At 30.3% G+C, this 22,270-nt stretch overlaps 2 protein-coding genes across 2 annotated transcripts; both read right to left on the bottom strand.

Annotated features, from left to right (window-relative positions):
* Window positions 1-3,662: 3,662 nt before the first annotated feature.
* Window positions 3,663-8,022, bottom strand: LOC114711039 (rRNA 2'-O-methyltransferase fibrillarin-like). The gene is made up of 2 exons (XM_028895393.1): window positions 7,909-8,022; window positions 3,663-3,896 (listed from the first exon to the last, which is right to left on the bottom strand). The coding sequence occupies exons 1-2, from the start codon at window positions 8,020-8,022 to the stop codon at window positions 3,663-3,665; spliced, it is 348 nt and encodes a 115-aa protein (XP_028751226.1).
* Window positions 8,023-10,270: 2,248 nt separating this feature from the next.
* Window positions 10,271-11,443, bottom strand: LOC114763335 (F-box/kelch-repeat protein At3g23880-like). The gene has a single exon (XM_028952962.1). It carries the CDS (start codon window positions 11,441-11,443, stop codon window positions 10,271-10,273), a length of 1,173 nt encoding a protein of 390 aa, XP_028808795.1.
* Window positions 11,444-22,270: the final 10,827 nt, after the last annotated feature.

Here is a 22,270-nt window from a genome sequence, read left to right as displayed (position 1 = left end):
TTTACTAAAACATTACATAACATTCCAAAATAGCATAATGCTCATAAAGCTATCCCAATATCAATAATTGATAAATAAATTGACATGTGGGAATGATGTTTCATGAAAATCTCAGTAGCAATTGAACTATAATTATCATGTAAATCGAGCAAGTTACAATGTGACATGTTATAAACTTCAAAACATCCTCAAGCCACATAAAATCATGCTCAACATCATGCTAGGCGAGGAACACCAATACTTCCACAATAACAAAGTTCAATGCATTTGGCCAAAGTATAATCCAAAGTCATCCAATCAAACAAGATCACAATACAAATTCCTCAATCCAAGCAAGCAACAAATCACGTTAAATAAGCAAGATAAACAATCAAGTTATAATTCAATGCTACCTTTCAAGCTTAACATTTTTCAGCCTCCTTGAAGATATTATCCTCTCCTTGTATTCCCTTTACAAAACCTAATGATTCAAGCATAAATACAAGCTAGATTGATAATTAAACAACTTAAACACAACCCTTTAACTTTAATTTAATAGTTTTCCCCTTTTTCTTGAATTTTTTAAAAAATAGTTTCTTATTTAGAATCAATGATCTCTTGGCTCAATCCTACACAATTTTTTGTGAAAAATTCAAATATTCAATCAGATTTTTAAAAATCAAATTCCTTCCCTCTCAAGTTACAATGGCCGAATAGGGGGTATATGACTTCTAAAATTTTAATTTTTGATTCCAATAATTTTAAAGACTTTCGTTTAGTATATCCTTACACAAAAACAAATTTTAAACCCATTGGAATTATCAAATCAGGGTGAATCAAGCTCCTATCCCAGGAATAGTGCTTGGCTGAAATGAAGCATAGAAAACCCTAACTTGAATTTCTTCCAAAAATCAATCCAAACACCTCTTAAACATGCTTATTCCACTTGATATTTAAGGTTTCTACCCTTCTCTAAATATCACATGATCAGACCAAAAATTGGGCAGCAACACCACTTGATTTTTCGAGCCAAAACCTTAACTAAACTAGTTTAAAACTTAGGGATATGAAGGCTTGAACATACCTTGATGCTTCCTTGATAAAAATTGAATGATTCCTTGCCCAAATACCTCTCAAATTCTGGTCTCCTTGGTCTGGACACAAAGTGGCAGCACCTCCCCCTCTTTTTCTAATTTTCTAACATTTTTTCTTGTAATTTAGGGAGGGGTACTTACAAACAAACAAATCAGCCCCCTTCTCCCTCTTGTTGGACGTCCAAGATGCCACATAATCAGGGTATTTGGCAGCCATCAACAGCAAAAAGGTTCAGGTCTATCCATGTGTCCCAATTCTAAATCTTTCCAACAATTATCCGCTAATTTTAGAATTTTATTTAATTAAAATGATAGAATCCAGGAGCTGCATGAAATTGAGCTTTAATTGGGCCTAATGTGGACCCTATAAATGGTTTAGATTGGTCTAAAAAGATGGCCCACAAACCAAATCAAAATCCCAAAATCATTTTGGAACTTTATCGGTTACTATTCACTAGCAACATTTCATAATTTTTTCAGACCTCAAAAAATTCATTTCTCTTCATGATATTTTACCTTTTAATATAAGAATATGATTTAAAAATTTTTAGAATTTTTTGCCACCTCCAGATATTTATTTTGAATTTTCTCTGATTAGGCCTTTATTAGTGTCACTGTGAGAAAATAAATTCTCTAAAATTAATTTCTGAGTTCCCAAGACATAAAAATAATTTTATAAATTAAAAAATATTTATATGATTTTTTCATATTCTTTCTAGAGTTATTGAGGCATTTAACTAATTAAAATAATTATTTTCCTATGATTTCCCAATATTTTTCTGAAAAACCTCTATTTACAGGAAATTTCATAACAATTTATTTTTATAATATTTCTACCTTTCAAGTCTCAACTGAGTTTCCAAAATCTCTAAATTGTATTTTTTTCATTTTTCAGAAATTTTCTAGAATGTTCTCAAATTTTTCCGTTTTGCCTCTCTTAGACCGATAATTATGAAAATATTAGCCTAGTCCTTATCTGGATTTTACATCAAAAGTTGTTCTGTCTCCCTATCTAGTTTCTACATTGGCTCTTATTTTAATTTTTAACTTTCTATGTCAAGGTGAAATTTCTCGGGATGTGACATTTTTATTCCTTGGTTTTTTTCTAACTAATATAAAGTTTAGAAATTTTCTATATTTTATTCTTAATCTTATAATTTAGAATTTTTGAGTAAATTGTTCATTTGTAGTTGCTTATTTAGTAATCTTTTATGTATTAGCCTAAGAAAATAAGAAAAGCAATACTGGACAAAAATGTGAAATGCTCATTAATGAATTGAACTCAAACAATGGCCAAAACATTGAGTTGAATATTACGTACCAATTAATGGTATTAGAATTCTGATACCACATGGTGAGACCGAATGTTACATACCAATTTTTATATTAGTTTCTACAATTTGATTTATATATTTTTTTTAAAAAATCATTTTGAGAAAATTTAAATTCACTTAACACACACTTAGAAAATAAAACTCTTCTTATATGTTCAATTTGCATAGTATAAAATTATTTAAAATAAGTTATGCAAACTTTGTTTGATTTATTTAAAATTACTTTAATTTTCTTTTTTGGTTTCTAGACATACATAATCTTTTTTTTTAACACAGATATATAATAAGTTATAAAAGAATCTCAGGTTTTACTAAAATTAGATAACATTTGATTTTGATCGTATTAATTTTAAGAATAAAATTCTAATTTTGTATTGATTGAATAATTCAATAAATATTTAAGCTTGTAAAATTTGAGAGTTAATTTAATAAAATTTATAAATTGCTAATAGTTTTAATTTATAAACAAAAATATATGAGAGAAATAGGGAATGTGAGAGGAAATTTAAGAGGTGTGATTAGGGGCAACTTAGTAAAATTAAATTTGTATGTTAATATCTGGTCTTTTTAAATAATTATAATTTTTTCTGATTCTCTCTAATAGATATTATCTTTTCTAGATCTTTCTCACTAATTTTCCCTAAATTATATAGCAGTGAATTTTTAATTAATAATATTACTAAGAAATAAAGAATCACACAAATTTAAAGTCAAAATAATAATAAAATTTTAGTAAAAATAATAAAATAAAATAGAATATTATAATAAAAATAAAATATAAAATATATAAGATAAGTAAAAATAATAACTGCAAATAAAATGATGAATCAAATAAGCAATATTAGACACAAAAATTATTATTTGATATGAATTAATTAAGTTCAAAATATTTCTGTTCTTAAATAAAAAGACATAGATTTAAAAATCTCTTATCTCACAAATAAGGAAAAACTTATCTGTCCTCGTCCTCCTTTTGGTCCTTATTGTTTCTCACTTTCTTTCCATTTTTCCGACAATATTTTCTTTCTTAGAATCTAAAGCCCATGAAACATTTGAAAGAAAATAATAATTAAATACTTGGTAACTTTTGCAACAATTTAAATTAATTATAAAAGTAGTAATTAAAATGAGGAAACAAAAAAGCATGGCTCCCGCTGCAAAAAAAGAAGAAGAAGACATTTTTAATGGTTCTATTTTTTTATTTTATTTTAATGTTTGGCATACTTGGATTTAAATTTATGAGTACTTTTATACTTTAACTACTACTACTGCTGCTGCTGCTGCGACCCCGACCACCACGACCACCACGACTACGACCACCACCACGACCACCACCACCACCATCATGACTACCACTACCACCACCACCACCACTACCACCACGACCACCACTACCACCACTACCACCACTACTACCACTACCACTACCACTACCACTACCACTACCACTACTACCACCACTACTCCTGCTACTGCTGCTGCTGCTGCGCTATTTTAAAAGACATCTCATTTGTTTACCTTTTTTTTCCCCTACAACTTTCAATTTTTACTAGTTACTATAAGGAACAATTCTAAACTAATAAGCAAAAAAAAAAAAAACTAATTTTGAAATTAAAAAAAAACCCCAATTCATTGTACTGGTGGGGAAGTTGAGGCAGCTTGTGCAGCATGGGAGGCTGGAGCGGTCATTGGGATAGGACATTCAAAAACACGTAAGCACCTTTCTATATTCCTGAGTTTGAGGGTCCCAACGATGTACGTGGAGCGCAAGCTTAAGTATATCCTGTCCCTTTCCCTTTTGGTAATTGTTAAAATGTCATTCTTTTTAAGTGGATATGCTCCAATACGTCCTTCCAACCAAAATTAAATAACACATGCTTCTTTATGTCAATAACAAAGAAAATGTTTGAAATAGATAAAAATGATAAAATAAAAATTGTCAAAAAATTATATTAAAAAAAGTAGGGCTAAAGAGAATAAAGAAACCATGTCAGGAAATGATAAACAGAGTTTTGATACCAACTAGTGAGATTGAATAATTTATAAACATATTTAATGGTATTAGAATTCTGATACCACTTAGTGAGACTGAATGTTACGTGCCAATTTCTTTTAAAATTCATGCATAAGCAACATGTATATATGCACTAATAATTTATTGGTAATTTGAATTCAAATATGCTATACAAGAAGTTGTCCCAGATAAAAATAACAAATAAAGAAGTTAGCACATAACTACATTATTTTTCATTTTGCTTTTGCTAGACATAACTACTTTATTTTTATGGTTCTTGTTATTTATGCTATTATTTTAGTGCTTTGATCTTGTTTTCACTTTTGCAGTACCAGAGGATTATGCAAATATGGCCTCCAACTCTCTGTCACAACCCACAAAAAGAAAGAGGGAGAAGCGTGATGATTACAAGTTCTTTTTTCCTGTAATTACAACTAAATCAATGATGAAGCATAAAGAATTGATAAACTTAAAAATTATAATTTTATAATAATTAAAATATTACTTTTTTTAACATTCTGGTAGGTAATTGAAAAAAAAAATTGTTTAGGAGGCTAATACAGAAAAGAACTAAAAGTTAATCCAAAACTTTATTGCAGAAGCTGTTGACAAGGGTGGCAAGCTAAAACAGTGGAGGATCTGATTTGATCAAATTAATTTTGAAGGAAAGAGAAAGATAAAGATAAAGGTTGAGATGTTTTTATAAAGAAAAATAAAAAGAAAGAAACTGATTTAATCACACTTGAAAAAAGGACAAGAAGAAAGCAATTTTTTCTGTACATTTAAACAATTTTAATAAGGTCTTATATAAGGTCACTATCTTACTTTCACTGCAATAAAGGTGAAGAAGAGATAAGAGGTTAGGAAAATTTTGCCTTAGATTTTTTTTTTTTGCTTCAAAAGTATTATTTCAGCCATCAATATAAAACTTCTAAATATAATTAAGTGTGTGTGAGTTTGTGTTGCATCACCAATAGCTTTAAACATTCTTTTAGCATGTCATCAAACTTACATAGTCCTTATCATTGCAAACATTCATTTTACAGCATTATCCTTAAATTTGAAATTTTTTTGATTTCAAATATACTAAAAAATATTTATCTTTAATATATCTCGAGCTTCATGAATATGGTTTTGACCACCATATTAGAGTCTCTAGATATTTTTTTAACAATTTATTAGAATACTTATTCAGCATTTTGACATAAAAACAACAGACTTCTCATATTTTCTTTTTAGAAAAAATTGAAAAGTTGTTTACCACAACTATTTTAGTAGGAAAAGAGGACCCAGGCCCAAGACCAAACCCAAACAAAATCATGAAAACCTAATTAGAACCCAACACTTTTTCAACAATCAACAGCTATAATAAATTTTTAATTTTCATGGTTAACCCCCCAAATTTATTTTTAATATATTCTGTTCTAATGATTTTTTATCATTTGTCGAGTACACGAACATGATGATTGTCACTGATCAATTAAACAAAATATTCTAGTTTTTGGATAGGTAATAGCTATATTCAAACTAAGATTATTTTAAATATTTTGATATCTTTCTATTTCCCACTATTTTTTATTATCTTCTGACAATCCATTGGTCATTAAAAGTTAAAACCAATCCACTGTTCGAGATTTTCACTTTTATTTTAGTTATGATGATCACGAGTGGCTGCCCCCAGTTTTTGTGAATGATGCAGTTCATTGGGTTGCCTATCGTCCACGTGATTTAAAGGACAGATTTATTTTATCATTTGATGTGACCGAAGAAACATTTGGAGAATCAAGATCACCCCAACAATCGAGTGAAGAATCTTTGGTATATATTTCAAGATTATTTGTTGTGGAAGGAGGCCATTCACTTGGTGTGGTGAATCACTCTCTAGAAGAGTACCACTAATGGGTGTGCAGTATTTGGGTGGTGAAAGAATATGGTGTTGCCGAGTCATGGACTGAAATATTACATTGTGATTCAGATTGTTTTGGGAGCATACGTAACATATTGGCTCTAACTAGCAGTGGAAAAGTAGTCATGCGTATTAACAGTGGAGCTATAGTTTTAGTTGATCCAATCAAGAAATCGGCGGATCCTCTGGAACAAAAGGAATATTTTGAAGCTTATGCTGGGTGTTATGTTGAGAGTTTGTTTTTCATAAATAAAGATCCTAATATTTTGTCTTTCTAACAATTATTGAAAGATTTTGTTCTTGCAAGTGCAAGATTAGATTTTCTACTCTGCTCAATGCCCAATATTTTCTCATAAGTTTCATCAGTGTAATTGGCTCTCTTTAGGCGTATGAAAAAAAACCTTTCTAAAAGAGGCAATACTCATTTTCATAAACTTCATTAAGAGGGCTACTCTGTTCGGCTGCCACATGGCGAGCTTTTGAACCAAAACAATGGCGCAGCAATTCATCTCCTAACAAGGTAAACTTATTTCTTTTAATAAAAACATGAAGTTACACTTACCAGCCAATCCCTAAATAACAAAAATGTGTTTATATTTGATATAAACTATTCTTATATATAGCACGTAGCACGTTTTTGGAAGATATGTGAGATATTTGCTAGGGCTTTATTTGCGGGTTAGGACATTAGGTTTCTAATTCTTCAAGCAGTTGCTTGCCTTTTATTCTTTTCCCAAGAAAAAAAAAAAAATAGTATGAGATTCTTAGGCAAATTACAGAAGATTGAAAAGAAACTTGTTTATGATATCGACTCTTCGGTCAAGTTGAAAGATTATTAAATCTTAATTATTTGCATTTAGCCCATACTTTATCATGTAACTTGCATACAAAAACTGAAGATCATTATGCTATTTCCAATTGCTATTAACCTTCTCTTAACTCGAGATGTCTCAGAGTAATGTATTAAAAGTCAGACCGGATGTTAAATTAGAAATGTTAGCGTTAGTAGTTCACAGTTCTTATGCTCTAACCAGTTAGATCAATGATCAAACCAGTGGCATATTAATTAAATAAAAACTTGATATTATATATAATAATATATATATAAAATAGAATATCAAATTATTAAATAACATTTAAAAACTTATAAAGACTAATTTTAAGGTTAATTGTGGTTCAACAGGTCATTCTAATGATATTTTATTAATTTATCCATCTTATAAATTAATGTTTATATTTTCTTATGGAGGTGTGTAAATATGATCACCCAAAATTTCTTCCAATCACCACCAAACATTGATTTACCATTCATTTATTATAATAATATATTATTAATTTATTCATTGTATTTGAATGTGAATATAGAGGTGAGTAAAGGAATGTTTGTTAGCCTCATTCTAGTCACGTGCTCTGGGTACCAAAATTAAAACTTTTCGTTTTTTTTTTGGCATCATATAAGGCAAGCTATAGCTTGAAAACCCACTTTTAAGAATTCCTAACACCACCTGTAGGACATCCTTCCGCTATATCCATCTGTAGTCTGTCTCGGCACTGAGAGAGGGGCTCCCAAATCAAAACTACCTTCTCATCATTTTGATGTGCTCTCATTGCCAAGTAATCTGCACAGCGTATTGCATTCCTGGAGGCATATTTCAGCTCTATATCTCCACCTGAGTCTAAGGCATTTCTGATCATGGTAATCTCGTCCCTCAGACAGCTTTTCGAAATCACTCCTTAAAAAGAAGCACAATGTGAAAGTGCGGGAAGCAAAAGTAACACCACATAGGGTCCGTTTTGATGATTGGAGGTAAAAAAAAATTTTATTTTTAATATGGTTTTTAGAAAAATCAAACAGGATAAAATGTACATTGGGTAATGTGATTTATGTTTAGATTGGCTTTCATAAAAGTTACTATCTCTAGTTTTTAATATAAGAGCTAATTGACTAATTTAAATAGATTAAATAAGCCTGTTAAGTTAGTTATTTACAATAAATAAGCGTTGTCTTTTTTAAAATATCATTGCTAATCAAGCGTATTGGCTAAAATTACCATTATTACAATAACTACCTTGAAGGAAATAGATAATTATGAGAGACAAAGTAGATTAGGGTCTTATATTTAAGACCAAAATAAAAGTCAAACGAGTTTTTAGATTAAGGACTGGATATAGTAGTTTATAAAGTAAAAAAGTTTTTGAATTATGATTAAATAAGTTTCTTTTGTGAAAGTAACCAAAATGGACATGATTTTTATTAAATAATAAGAAATGATTGAAAAATAAATTTACCAAAAATAATATTTTAAATTATGATATTAGGAAGGAGTTAATTTAATGAATAAAATATGTTTAAATTAGAAATCATAGTAATGTGAAAATTTTTTAACCAAATAATATTAGGTAATTAATTAGATAATATACGCTGCACAATTTGTGTAAGCATAAAATGAAAAATAATATTAAAAATATTATAAAAATTGTTTTAAAAATTATTTTTTATTTTAAAGAGCATTAAAAATAAAAAAAAACTAAAAATTGACTGGGGAAACACAATGAATATCTAAAGAGAGGTATAAGAAGAACATAAATATGAGAATAAAAACGTCTTTTGATTTTGAAAAGTAGCTTTTGCATAAAGATAAGACATAAACCATAAAAATTAGGTTGTCACTTAAAGTGACCTTTTCAGACAAAATAACTTATATCTAAACATGATGTCAAACATAATAAAATAATACAAGCTGACTTTTACTCCCTCGAAGCTACTTTTACCCCCTTCAAATGCTCAACCAAACAGACCAGTCAGTTTATGCATGGGAATGGGTGAAAAACCATCAGTTATTAGCAAGATCAAGGGTTAATGCTCGCATCTTGGTTTCCCTTCTTTCTCATTGTTTTTCACCGACCACGCTCTTGGGGCATTCTTAGTTTCTCTTCGTTTCACTGGGTCATGGGTGAATCACAGCTTCATCATACTCGCACACCAGATATACAAATCATCTTCTTTTTCGGTTAGATCTTCATTATCTTCACTATTTCAAAGCATTAGACGTGCACACACTTTTGGTTTGTACTCTGTTTGTGTCGTCTTCATCTTCTTCTTCATAATCTTCTCCTCTTCTTTTGTGTTTTAGTCTTTCCCAAACCCGTTCGGTTTCAATCAACATGTACCGGTTCGCGGGACAATTCTGGATTCTGCCTCAAATGCCAATTCCAAACGGTTCAAGTTGAAATAGTGTAAATGACGCTAAAATGATGATGCAGATTCATGCTATGGCATTTAGTTAGATCTTGTATAAGTAAGATATGAGGGGGAAAAAACTGACCTTTCAAACGTAACTCTATATAATTGTTCTATGCGTTGCATTTTCAGAACCTGTCCTTTCTTTTTCCCTACCATCCACACCAGATTTACTTACGTCCTATCGAGTGAGTTTACATCATTCCTTTAACATCATTTGTGGCACTTCAACACTTTCATATTGTTTACATCAATTTAGCAGATTTTAATGACTGCATATTTCTAAAGACTGATGGACTAAACTACAAGGACTAAAACTAAAGATTTGAAATTTGAGGTGACCATAACTAAAATGGACTCGAATTTTAAGAACATAAGATTATATTATCCCAATATGATTTTACTTTGATAGGAGATGAATTGATGCCCTATTGTTTTGACCCAAAATCCCATGGCATTTCAACTAAGCTGAAAAGACTGATCGCTCATATCATAAAAGTGAGTTTTCTTTGCATCAAAACAACTACTAACAACATATTTAAGAGGCATATATAAAACTAATTAGCAAATATTGAACATTGAACACAATAGAAAAGCACCATAACTGATTGGGAACTTAAAAAAACCCACCTCAAGTGAACAAGAAATATAAACCAAAACATATATCTTAGACTTGTAGTACCATGGTCGTTCAAATAAGTGTTAGAAAGACAAAACATCAGGTTCTTTGTTTATTAGGAACAAACTCTCAACATAAGATCCAACATAAGCTTCAGAATATCCCTGACGTCCCACAGGCTCCAACGATCCATTGATTGGATCAATTAAAGTAATAACTTCACTTGCAAGTCTCACAACCACTTTTCCACCACGAGTTAGAGCTAATATGTCTAATACGCCCCCATAACATTCTGAATCACATTGGAATATTTCAGTCCATGAATCGATAATACCATATTTTTTCATCACCCAAACACTGAACACCCGTCGGTTCCTTTTCATAAAATGATTCACCACGGAAAGCGAATGGCCTCCTTCCACAGCAAGTAATGTTGACTCAACCTCCCTCCACTGTTGTGGTAACATTAATTCTCCAAATGTCTCTTCATTTACATCAAATGACAAAATAAATTTGTACCATGGACCATCACATCTCCGACGACCAACAACCCAGTGTACCGCCCCATTCACAGTTACAGGGGTAAACCAATGGCGTAAATAACAAATGAAAAATGGTGGAACTGTAACATCAATAATTCTCCAAGAACGAGAAACAAGAGAGTACACCTCAACATGAGGAGTATCTTGTTTATCGCAAAGAATCATGAGTCTAATGACCTTGTAATCGTTGTTCTTGGAATCAAAACCAAACCCAAAATGTAGACGATACTTGTCATCAAGTTGACTTTTGCCGTTTTTGCAGGTCATAATTGGTTTGGGAAGCACCAAATATTTCCGAAGCAAGGGATTCCAAATAAGGATGGTTGCGGAATGGAAGGATGAATAGTCAGCAGCACAGACGATGCCATTGCATGTGCCAGCAAATATTTCAGGACGATCCCGCCGAAATAGATGAGAGAGTGGGAATCTCTCTACAGAGAAGTGGTCGGTTTGCTGATTAACTGAGTATAATGAGTAAAACTGCTCTCCATGAAGATGAATCTGCCCTTTGTATCCTGTAAGAGAGAACTGAAAAAAGAGGGAGCCCCGGCTATTGGAAGCTTGGATTGTACGGTTGAGATGATCAGATACGAAAGTTCGATTTGTGATGAGGGAATTCCAAGCTCTGCAAACAGTGATGAATTTCACAAGAGACTTGACGGGTAGTCTGTGAAGGATTTCCTCCACAATTTCTTGGGGTAAACGATCAGACATATTGCTTTAGCTTGCAAATCTGGACACTATCCTTCACTCCACTACTCTTTAGCATAAGAGAAGCGAAGGTAATAGTTTTCTGGGGTAAAAGGCATACAGACTTTATTTATAGAAAAAAATGACTCCAATGGAAAATATTCTAGGAACCTAATTCTATTCCAATCAATCAACCAACCAACCAATCAATTGATCAATCAATTATATTATTAAAAATTTGTAATATCAATTCGTTTAAAGATAGATCGGATATGAGATTATAGGATTAAAGTATATTTAATTGATGAAATTTAAATAACATTTGATTGAGATTTCAATAAATTGAGTTAAATAGGAAATATTATAAATAAATGTAATTTCAAATAGAGATTCAAATGAAGAAATTAATAATTAATTTTAAATTTAAATAATATCTTAATTAAAATTTGAATATATTAAATTATATCATAATTAAATAGTATGTCAATAAGAGGTTTAAATATATAACTAAATAATTAATTTCAAATTTTTATTTATTCCCTATAATTTTGCATCTCTATTCAAATTCCGTTAAAATGAATAAAAAATATATTCCTACTAGAAATAAATTTTCAACTATCTTAGATAATGTAATTTATTAAAATTTTAAATATAATCAAATATACTAATTAGCGCATTGCCCATAGAGAAATTTTTAGTTTAATTTAAAAACTCAAAAGATACGGATTAGAAAAATCATAGATGGATAATACTTCAGCAGTAAATAATTAAAGATATCTTTTAATGGTCCAATTTATCAATTAATGTTATTAGGATTAAATAATATTTTAGGTTTTGAACTAAAGAATTAATCACAAAAATAGGTGAGAGTACCAATAAAAAAATTTTCTTTTATATATTATTTTCTTCTTCCATTAAATCTTCCATCTTCTAATTTTGTATCTCTCTTCGTCAAAATAAGTCCGAAAATTTTTTAGCTTAAAAAAGCACCGACTTTTGTTCTCCTACCTAGCGCAATCTGACATGATAATAGGTTAAACTTTAAAGTGCACTCTAAACGCCCTAACACTAGAAATAATTTTTCCAGCTACGTCTAACAATTTTATGGGAAAATTAGAGAGAATAATATTTATTAGAGAAGACAAAAAAAATCATAGCTATTTAAAAAAATAAATATTAAAATATAAATATATAAATATTAAATTACCCCTCCTACATTTACGCCCACATTCCCTATTCTATTTTAAAAATTATGCAAAATTTCAAATTTAACGGATTAAAGCAAATTTCCCTGCAATTTTAGAACTTCGTAAATATCTAATTAAAAATAATACAGGAGCGTGGTTCAGATATAACGAAATTAGAATTTTATTTTTAAAATACCTACTAAGTAAGTTTAATTATGTAATTAACAAGTTTTAATTCTAAATTAACAACTTTATATATGTCTAGAAATCACACTTGCAATAAATTTCTTAATAAAAATAGATCATAATAAAATTTTAAAAATTAGCAGTTTTAATCACACAGTTAACATATTTTAATTTTAAATTAATTACTTGAGAACAATAAAAAATTCTCATTTCTCTAGGTTTTTAAATTAAAAGAGTATCAAAGTTATTTCCTAAAATTTTAAGGTATCTTTTTGAGCCATGTGACTTGGGGGTGTTTGGCAAGATGTAAAAATATTTCTCACAAGTACTTTTCTGCAAATCAACACAAATTTCTTTACATATTTATTCATATACCCTAAAATTATTTTTAAAAACATGATTTTATTTCCATCCAAACACCCCCTTAACTAGGAATTTGATAAATTCAGTAAACCAAATAAAAATTGGAGTTATTTAAATATCTTTTTAAGAAATTTTTTCACAAATCTTAGCGGGAACATGGCCAAAAAATATCTCAGTGGGAGAAAAGTAAAGAAAAAAAAGCATATGCCTGGCTTTGGTTTTAGTTATATTTTTTCCCCCCAAAAAATTGGAAGTAGGAGGAAACCAAGGGAGCTTTTGCCAGCTTTTATTTTGTTATTTGGGTGCAAATAAGAGAGTGAGTGCCTATTACTCATAAAAATATCTAGTACTTTTATTTCACTCCTCTCTCTCCCCCCCCCTTCCCTCTCTTAATCAGTTAATATCTCAAGTGGTTAGCCACGGATCATATAATATGCCATTAAAAAAATACAGATCAGCCCCAGAAAAAGATCAATTCAAATTGGCTAGAGGCCTACGGAAATATTGTGATAAGCCAACAGGGGAAGACAACGCTAGTGATTCCAAGCGTAGGCATGGGGTAGAATAAAAGGGCCAGGAACTTCTTTGATATCTTTGATTTTTAGGATTCTCTTTAATCATTTAATATTATCTAATCTTCTAGAATTTTATAGGAAGATAGAGGGCATACCATGGAGCATCCTTTTGAAGGAGGCGAAATCTGCGTATCTAGAGCAACTGGGACGTGGCGGGTCGTCGGAACTCCAGATAGGAAAGATGCAGAAGCAATCGCGCAAAGACTCAAGCTTTCGAGTTGAAGGGAGCTGTGACTAAGGAGGGAGGCACCGACCATGGAAATATATAATGAAAGGCAAGAGGGCAGAGATACCGGTTGAGGAAGATCCAGCCGTCAAACCGGTGCTAATTAGGCCGTCTTAGTTTTGTTTGGGCTTGGGCCCTCTTTTCTGGTCTGTGTTTCTGGCAGGAAAAAAGTCTTTATTATTTTTTCGATTCTAAATATAAGATTCTTTTTATATTATAATTTATATTATAAAAAGAGTTTTATATTTAGAATCGGAAGAATATATAGAAGCATAAACCAAAGCAAGTTCGTATCATGTCACGTGGCAGACTATCTTCAAAAATAAGTAGTATGGTTTTTTTAAATGCCAAAAAAAAAGGAGATCCCATGTTCCAAACTTATTTTTAATTTCTATCTACAAGTAATTTTAAATGTGGCGGAATGAACATGGGCAGTCTTGGGACCGAAGCATGTTCATGTCATGTCACACGACGAATTTTTCTCAAAAATAAATAGAACAAATTTTTATAGGAAAAATTGCAAATAAACACCCTCAATATGTAAAATTATGATTTGAGATCCTGAATTTGAAAAATGATAAATAAAGTTCCAGTCCTATATTGCAAATATGAAATCTTGGTGAAATGTTTGAAATGACCTCAGCCAAATTGTGATTTGGTCTACTGAAGTTATCATTCGTTAAAGTGAATTTGTTTTTTTCCATAGTCAACTTATCATTTGGCATACCCTCAGCCAAGTTATAATTTGGTCTACTAAACTTATTATTTTACTAACGTGAACTTGCCATTTCCCACAATTAACTTATTATTTGGTCGAGGGGCATTTCAGACATTTCACGAAGATATCATATTTGCAATTTGAAATCGAGTCTTCTGAAGCTATTTGTCAGATTAAGCGTCCCATATCACAATTTCACATATTGGGATCTTTATTTGCAATTTTCTCATTTTTATGTTCAACTAAAAAATTATCCATTTTAACTGTTATTAGCGTGGACATTTTTTTTTTTCGTTTTCATTTAGGATTATTAATAATAATTCAAAAAAAAACCTGCAGTTGGAAGAACTGGTTATAAAAAATCACATTAAAGACCCTTAAAATGGTAAAATAATGAAATGAATAGTTAAATAAAAAAGTTACTTGAAAAGACCGTATCTCATATAAAAATTATAAAATATTGTCTAAAAGATTGAAATATCCTTCGCTTTCTCTTTCTCCAATCACTCACATCTTCTTCCCTTTCCTTCTTCTCCTCCTCTCCCACTTTTCGTCGTTCTCCTCATTCCACAGCTCAATAGCTAGCAGTTAGAAATGCCGCTCAAGCTGTGCTATTGCCTCCTCCATGTTCTTTAACAGGAGCAACAGATCACAAGTAGGAGGCTCCGCCACTGATTCTCTATGCCGTTCAGATGAAAGAGAACTATCAGAAGGAAAGTGACCCTTTTCTTAAAAGCTTACAAGAATTACACTCAAAACCCCTTAAAGCTATCGTCAACTACGTCGGCAGCTGCTAGTGAAAAAAAGCTTCAATTAGTCCAACATAACCAAGTATATATATGTTCTTGCTTGTTATTCTGGTCATGCATGTTAGGACTTCAAATTAAATTAGCAGGATGGTTTGATTAGGGTAGTTAATCATGAAGCTGTGATGTGAGTGTACAGTCCCACATGGCTATAATTTCGTGATATGTATACATGTGTGTGTGTGCGCACTTATGCTTTGTAAGTTACGTGTAATTCTAATTAGCTTCCATTACGTGTCAGGGTTCATCTACCAGGTTAGATTTGTAATGCTAATATTTTATTCTCATGCCATTACACGTGTAGTCCGCTTCCTCACATATGCGTGCCTTGAATTTATTATGGCTCGTCAAATTGGCACACCGCTAATGTCTGTTTTTTCAACAAAGCATCTAAGAAAAGCAAACCCCCCAAACCCTATCTCAGATTTATTATTTTTTATTATAGACTTGTAATTTTTTATTTTAGATTCTTTTATTTTTTATTACCGACTTGTGATTTTCTATTTTAAACTTGTAATTTCTTATTTCATATTTGTTATTTCCTATTACAAACTTGTAATTTTTTATTTCAGATTTGTAATTCTCTATTTTAAACTTATAATTTCTATTTAACACTTATAAGTTTTTATTACAGACGTATTATTTTCTATTACAGATTTATAATTTTTATTTCAAACTTGTTATTTCCTATTACAAACTTGTAATTTTTTTTTTCATATTTGTAATTTCCTATTTCAAACTTATGATTTTCTATTTCAGACTCGTTATTTTTATTACAACTTATAATGTTCTATTTTAGACTTTTTGTTTCCTATTACAAATTTAAATTTCTTATTTCTTTTTTTTCTAGTGTAGACTTGTAATTCTCTATCTTGGATATGTAATTCTCTATTTCAAACTTATAATTTGCTATTTTTTATACTTATTATTTTCTATTATAAACTTATAATTTTCTATTATAAACTTATAATTTTCTATCTTAGACTTATTACTTTCTATTAGACTTATAATTTTCTATCTTAGACTTGTTTTTTCCTATTGCAAATCTGCATGATTTTAAAATTGGACCAGACCGGCCAGTTCAGACCAGAAAACCAGCCACTTGTCCGGTTCGGTTTATGGGGTGAACCGGGAGATCTGTGACCCATCGTGAACCAACCTGAACCGTTGTGAACCAGTCATAAACTGGTTAACTTGTTGGGTTGAGCGGTTTGCCTGTTCTTCCTTTTTCATGCAACAGACCAGCACGAGTGAAAATTTTTTTTACAGCTTCGGAGACGATGATGGCGCAAGAAAAAAGAAGAGGGGAATGTACAACCAAGGTGGAAATTGAAGGCTTTATTAACCAATAATTATACCTGAAAGAGATTTGGTGAAATCTTCAACTAATAACGACGTGTGATTGTGAGAGAGAGCAAGATTGAGAAGTGGGTGAAAGCACGAGCAACCCAAAGAAGTTATGGTGGTTAGCAAGATTGAGATCAGAAGAGACAATTGCTTTTTTAGGGAAAACAGGAGATTCTTTAGAAGACTGAGTAATAAAGATGAGTTTTCCTTCCTTGACTTCGAAGTCGTCTTCTTCCCCTCCGTTTATGTTATTCGTTTTTCTTCAGTCGGCTGCCCCCATCTCCACTTCTTTCGTTCTTTTTTCCCCCTTCTCTAATCCCTAAAGTTTCGGCACATCATCCCCACAAAAGAAACCTGACGTGAAATATGAAAATAGCAAAAATATCTTAGACTCCGTAATTCTAATTTACCCAATACCCGGGAGGAAAAATTAGGATAATAAAAATCAAGCCATTTAAATCTAATGGGTATGCATTAGTGATTTTCAATTATTTCCTCGAGATCTGCACAAGAGCAATTATTCTCTAAAAATCTGCACAAAATATAACTAATTATTTCTCACAAAATATAAAATGGCTAATACAATAAAATATAATTTAATTCTCAATTGGCACAGTTTATTACCAAATCAAGAGAATAAAAATATCTATAAATAAGATTCATCAATGTATCTAATAATTTATTATAACTTCATTTATTAATAATTAATAAATTTAACTATAAAGAGTATTTTTATAGACAAATATGGATATTTTAATACATTTTATTCAAATTGTATTTTTTAATGATCACCGGTCTGATTCTGGGTTGACTCTAATCTAACCAATCAACCCTTGACCTACTGTCTTGGCTAGTTTAATGTCAAATCCGATTTTTAGTACCTTGCAAATCTGTAGTTCCCAATTTCTAACTTGCAAAAGAATATTTTAATTTGTAATGAGTTGTATAGATACATATATTAAAAAGAATTTTTTGGTTAAAACTAAATAGAGTAAAAATATTTTTCATAAATTATAAATAGTATAACTCATTATAAAAAAAATACTCTTTGGTGGAACTTATAAAAAGTATTTTTCATTGATAATAAGTTGTACACATATATTAAAAAGTATTTTTTGGTTAAAATTAAATAGATTCAAAATAATTTTTGTAAATTATAAAGAGTATAACTCGTTATAAAATACTTTTAGGTGAGTTCACAAATCATTATAAATTAAAATACTTTTTATAAATTGGTGTTAATTTCTCAATTCAGTTACTAACGACAAGTCTTGTAAAGAAAATAACAAGTATTGAAAAGTTATATTAATGTAAGTTTTAGTAGAAACTGATATTATTTTCACAATTTAGTTGCCAATGACAAGTTTAGTATGAGGAATAACAAGTATTGAAAAAAATATCCACTATAATTTAAGTTTTAGCAAAAATTGATTACTTTCACAATTTAGTTACCAATGACAAGTTTAGTATGAAAAATAACTAATGTTGAAAATTTTTTTACATTAACTAAAGTTTTAGCAGAAACTAACATTATTTTCACAATTTAGTTGTCAATAACAAGTCTAGTATGAAAATAACAAGTATTGAAAAGTTATTTATATTAACCTAAGTTTTAGCAAAGGCTAGCATTATTTTTATAGTTTAACTGCTAATAACAAGTCTAGTATGAGAAATAACAAATGTTAAAAAGCTATTCACAATAACTTAAGTTTAATTATAAATTAACATTATTTTCACAATTTAGTTACTAATAATAAGTCTAGTATATAAAATAATAAGTGTTAAAAAGCTATTCACAATGACTTAAATTTTAGTAAAAATTTATATTATTCTCATAATTTTCAATGAGAATTCTTACATACTAAATAATAGGTTGTGAATCCCAAATTATAGCTTTGGAATATAGAAATGCAGTCACCTTTTGATGCACTTAATTAAATAAATGTGACACGACAGCATTAAATTTGTCATATTAGATGCGAATAATTAATCTTACAAAACAAAGAAAAATATATTAAAAAAAAAAAGCCAAAACATAGTAGATGGAGGGGATGAATCGTTGTGACTGTAAAACGTGGAAGTAGAAAAACACTCATATCACAGAAAGGGAGAGGCACAAAGCGTAAAGCAATCTTAATAAGCAGGAGTGTGAATGATGATGATGATGAGTGGGTGAACTATTTGTTGCAGTTAGTCTCGCAGCGTGAAAAAGGAAAGAAAAAAAACTTGTGACTAATTATTCTGGCAGTGATAACGTCAGGACTTGTTGGTTTCGATTTTGACCTCGCACGTTGGACTATGGTACAACGCAAATTCCCATCCCTTTGATGTTACACAAGTCTTATCCCAACCTCTGATAACAATGCTTCATTCGATATTTCTCTCTCTTAATTTGTGTTTTTTGTCTCTAACTCACCGTAAAACCAAATTGTCCCCAGATAAGCTCCACAAGTGCGATCATCATTAAAAAGTGAAAAGCGCTTTAAGGGCTTTTATTTCTTTATCTTTAATCTATCTACTTGGCATCCATAGATGCTGTACATAATTGTGAAAGATTATTCCCTTATGCTTTTTCGTTCTATGAGCATGGGCGAGGCAACAACGCAGATTGGATGGCGTGCTAACTGCTAGCCATGATGCTGTGGAGTGAGAGGGAAAAGGAGTAAGGAAAACGGTTAACAAAAATTAACGATACTGAGCTCGTGATAACATATTAGTAAATACTAACATATTAAGTTTAATATTTAAAATAATTATAATTGTTACAAAAAATTATCATTTAAGAATAACAATTTTGGAGTTAAATAATTAAAAGTATACTTTTTAAAGTTAATAGATTAAACTAAAATCTTATATAAAGTTAAATGATGAAATGTATATCTTAGCTTTAATTAAATCGGAAGATTTTTTTTAATTGAAAATCACCTGCCGTTGTGACACCCACGCTGTCCCGCATGCCGACGTTCTGTTTTGGGCAGTTTTCTGCCGTTATCGATTTAACGGGAGACATCTTTTTCATTCGAACTCTGCAGGGATTCCTGCAAATAATTTCTCCTGTTCATTGATTATGAAATCAATTTTTTTCGATATCATATTGCTGGAGAGATGAAGATTGGTCCCATAATTTTGATCAATAAATTCCTATTTTTGCAGATTTAAACTCTGTTATTAATTATGTGTCATTTCCCCCTCCCCTATATAGGCTCAATTCTGATGTCTTTTAAGAAGACTTTTGTGAGTAAAAGTGAAAGCTTGCTTAAAATGATGTGTTTTACTCTCTCGCTAATCCATAATTTAATAAGTATTTTAAAAGAGACTTTCGGTTCAAAATATGAAATGCTGACAGAGTAATTAATGATAGTTTTAGGGAGAGTTTTAAATGTATGAGAGAAATGAGAGAATTTTTTTAAACACATTCTTTGATAAGAAAAAAATTGGTAACTTATATTAATTTAAAATACATATGATAATTTAGGTAATATTTTTTTTTCTTGTAAAAAAAGCTTAACTAATGTCTTACCACAAGAGGGAGTAGATCTGTAATCACATTTAATCTAAATCCAAAATACAATATAAATGCATTATAAGGAGATTTTTATTTAGCACCATGATAATTGAACTACTATTTTAACTAGTTTAATAATTGGTCTGGTTTTTTTGTTACACCTATTTTATTACCCCATTATACATCAATCGGAACCAAGATAATGCATTTCCCAACGTTTTTGAGTGAAAAATTTTAATTTCAAAACTTTGTATATAAGTCTGTCCATATACTGTTTATCCAATTTTTGGTCAATTCTGAAAATTCATAACTAATTCTTAAAAAAAATCAAAATGAGGTGGTTTCAATTTTTTGTGGAAGCTTACTAAGATTTCTTTAGAGAAAAAATATTCATCATACTCAATTCCATCCAGAACAGCACCAGAAAATTTGATAAAGTGCACTGTTTATATAGTCAATTTTTGAATTTTTAGTATTTTAGCTGGTAAGGCATAACTCTTAGAAAAAACTCTAAATTTGATGGTTTACCACTTGATATGAAACTTAAAATGAGGTCTAAATGCTTGCAAAATCTCAGATCCAGATTTCATTATTTGCTTATTATTTTATGTAACACAAATTTGATTTTATTTAGGATATTTTTATCCCCTTTTTGCCATTTCCTTGAATTTTGTTTTCCCTTTTCTTTTTTCATACCCTTTAGACATTCCACCATTCCATATTCCAACATTAGGACATGTCATAAAAATATAATTTACATCATATCATTATCCAAACTCATTACAAACTTAACATAAAATTTACTAAAACATTACATAGCATTCCAAAATAGCATAATGCTCATAAAGCTATCCCAATATCAATTATTTGCCTTGCTTCATAGATGAGCCAATTGATAAATAAATTGACATGGGAGAATGATGTTTCATGAAAATCTCAGTAGCAATTGAACTATAATTATCATGTAAATCAAGCAAGCTACAATGTGACATGTTATAAACTTCAAAACATCCTCAAGCCACATAAAATCATGATCAACATCATGCTAGGCAAGGAACACCAATACTTCCACAATAACAAAGTTCAATGCATTTGGCCAAAGTATAATTCAAAGTCATCCAATCAAACAAGATCACAATACAAATTCCTCAATCCAAGCAAGCAACAAATCACGTTAAGCAAGCAAGATAAACAATCAAATTATAATTCAATGCTACCTTTCAAGCTTAACAGGTTTCGGCCTCCTTGAAAATATTATCCTCTCCTTGTATTCTCTTTACAAAACCTAATGATTCAAGCATAAATACAAGCTAGATTGATAATTAAACAACTTAAACACAACCCTTTAACTTTAACTTAACAGTTTCCCCCTTTTTCTTGAATTTTTTAAAAAATAGTTTCTTATTTAGAATCAATGATCTCTTGGCTCAATCCTACATAATTTTTTGTGAGAAATTCAAATATTCAATCAGATTTTTAAAAATCAAACTCCTTCCCTCTCAAGTTACAATGGCCGAATAGGGGGTATATGACTTCCAAAAATTTAATTTTTGATTCCAATGATTATAAAGACTTCCGTTTAGTATATCTTTACACAAAAACAAATTTTAAACCCATTGGAATCATCAAATCAGGGTGAATCAAACCCCGATCCCAGGAATAGTGCTTGGCCGAAATGAAGCACAGAAAACCCTAACTTGAATTTCTTCCAAAAATCAATCCATATTATTCCACTTGATATTTAAGGTTTCTATCCTTCTCTAAATATCACATGATCAGACCGAAAATTGGGCAGCAACACCACTTGATTTTTTGAGCCAAAACCTTAACTAAACTAGTTTAAAACTTAGGGATATGAAGGCTTGAACATACCTTGATGCTTCCTTGATAAAAATTGAATGATTCCTTGCCCAAATACCTCTCAAATTCCAGTCTCCT

Source organism: Neltuma alba, unplaced genomic scaffold, assembly GCF_004799145.2.
Source record: "Neltuma alba isolate B1F8T4 unplaced genomic scaffold, ASM479914v2 tig00011276_pilon, whole genome shotgun sequence".
In the NCBI taxonomy this organism is placed as follows: domain Eukaryota; kingdom Viridiplantae; phylum Streptophyta; class Magnoliopsida; order Fabales; family Fabaceae; genus Neltuma; species Neltuma alba.
Note: the sequence above shows the minus strand (reverse complement) of the source record. Positions and strands in the feature narration are given on the sequence as shown.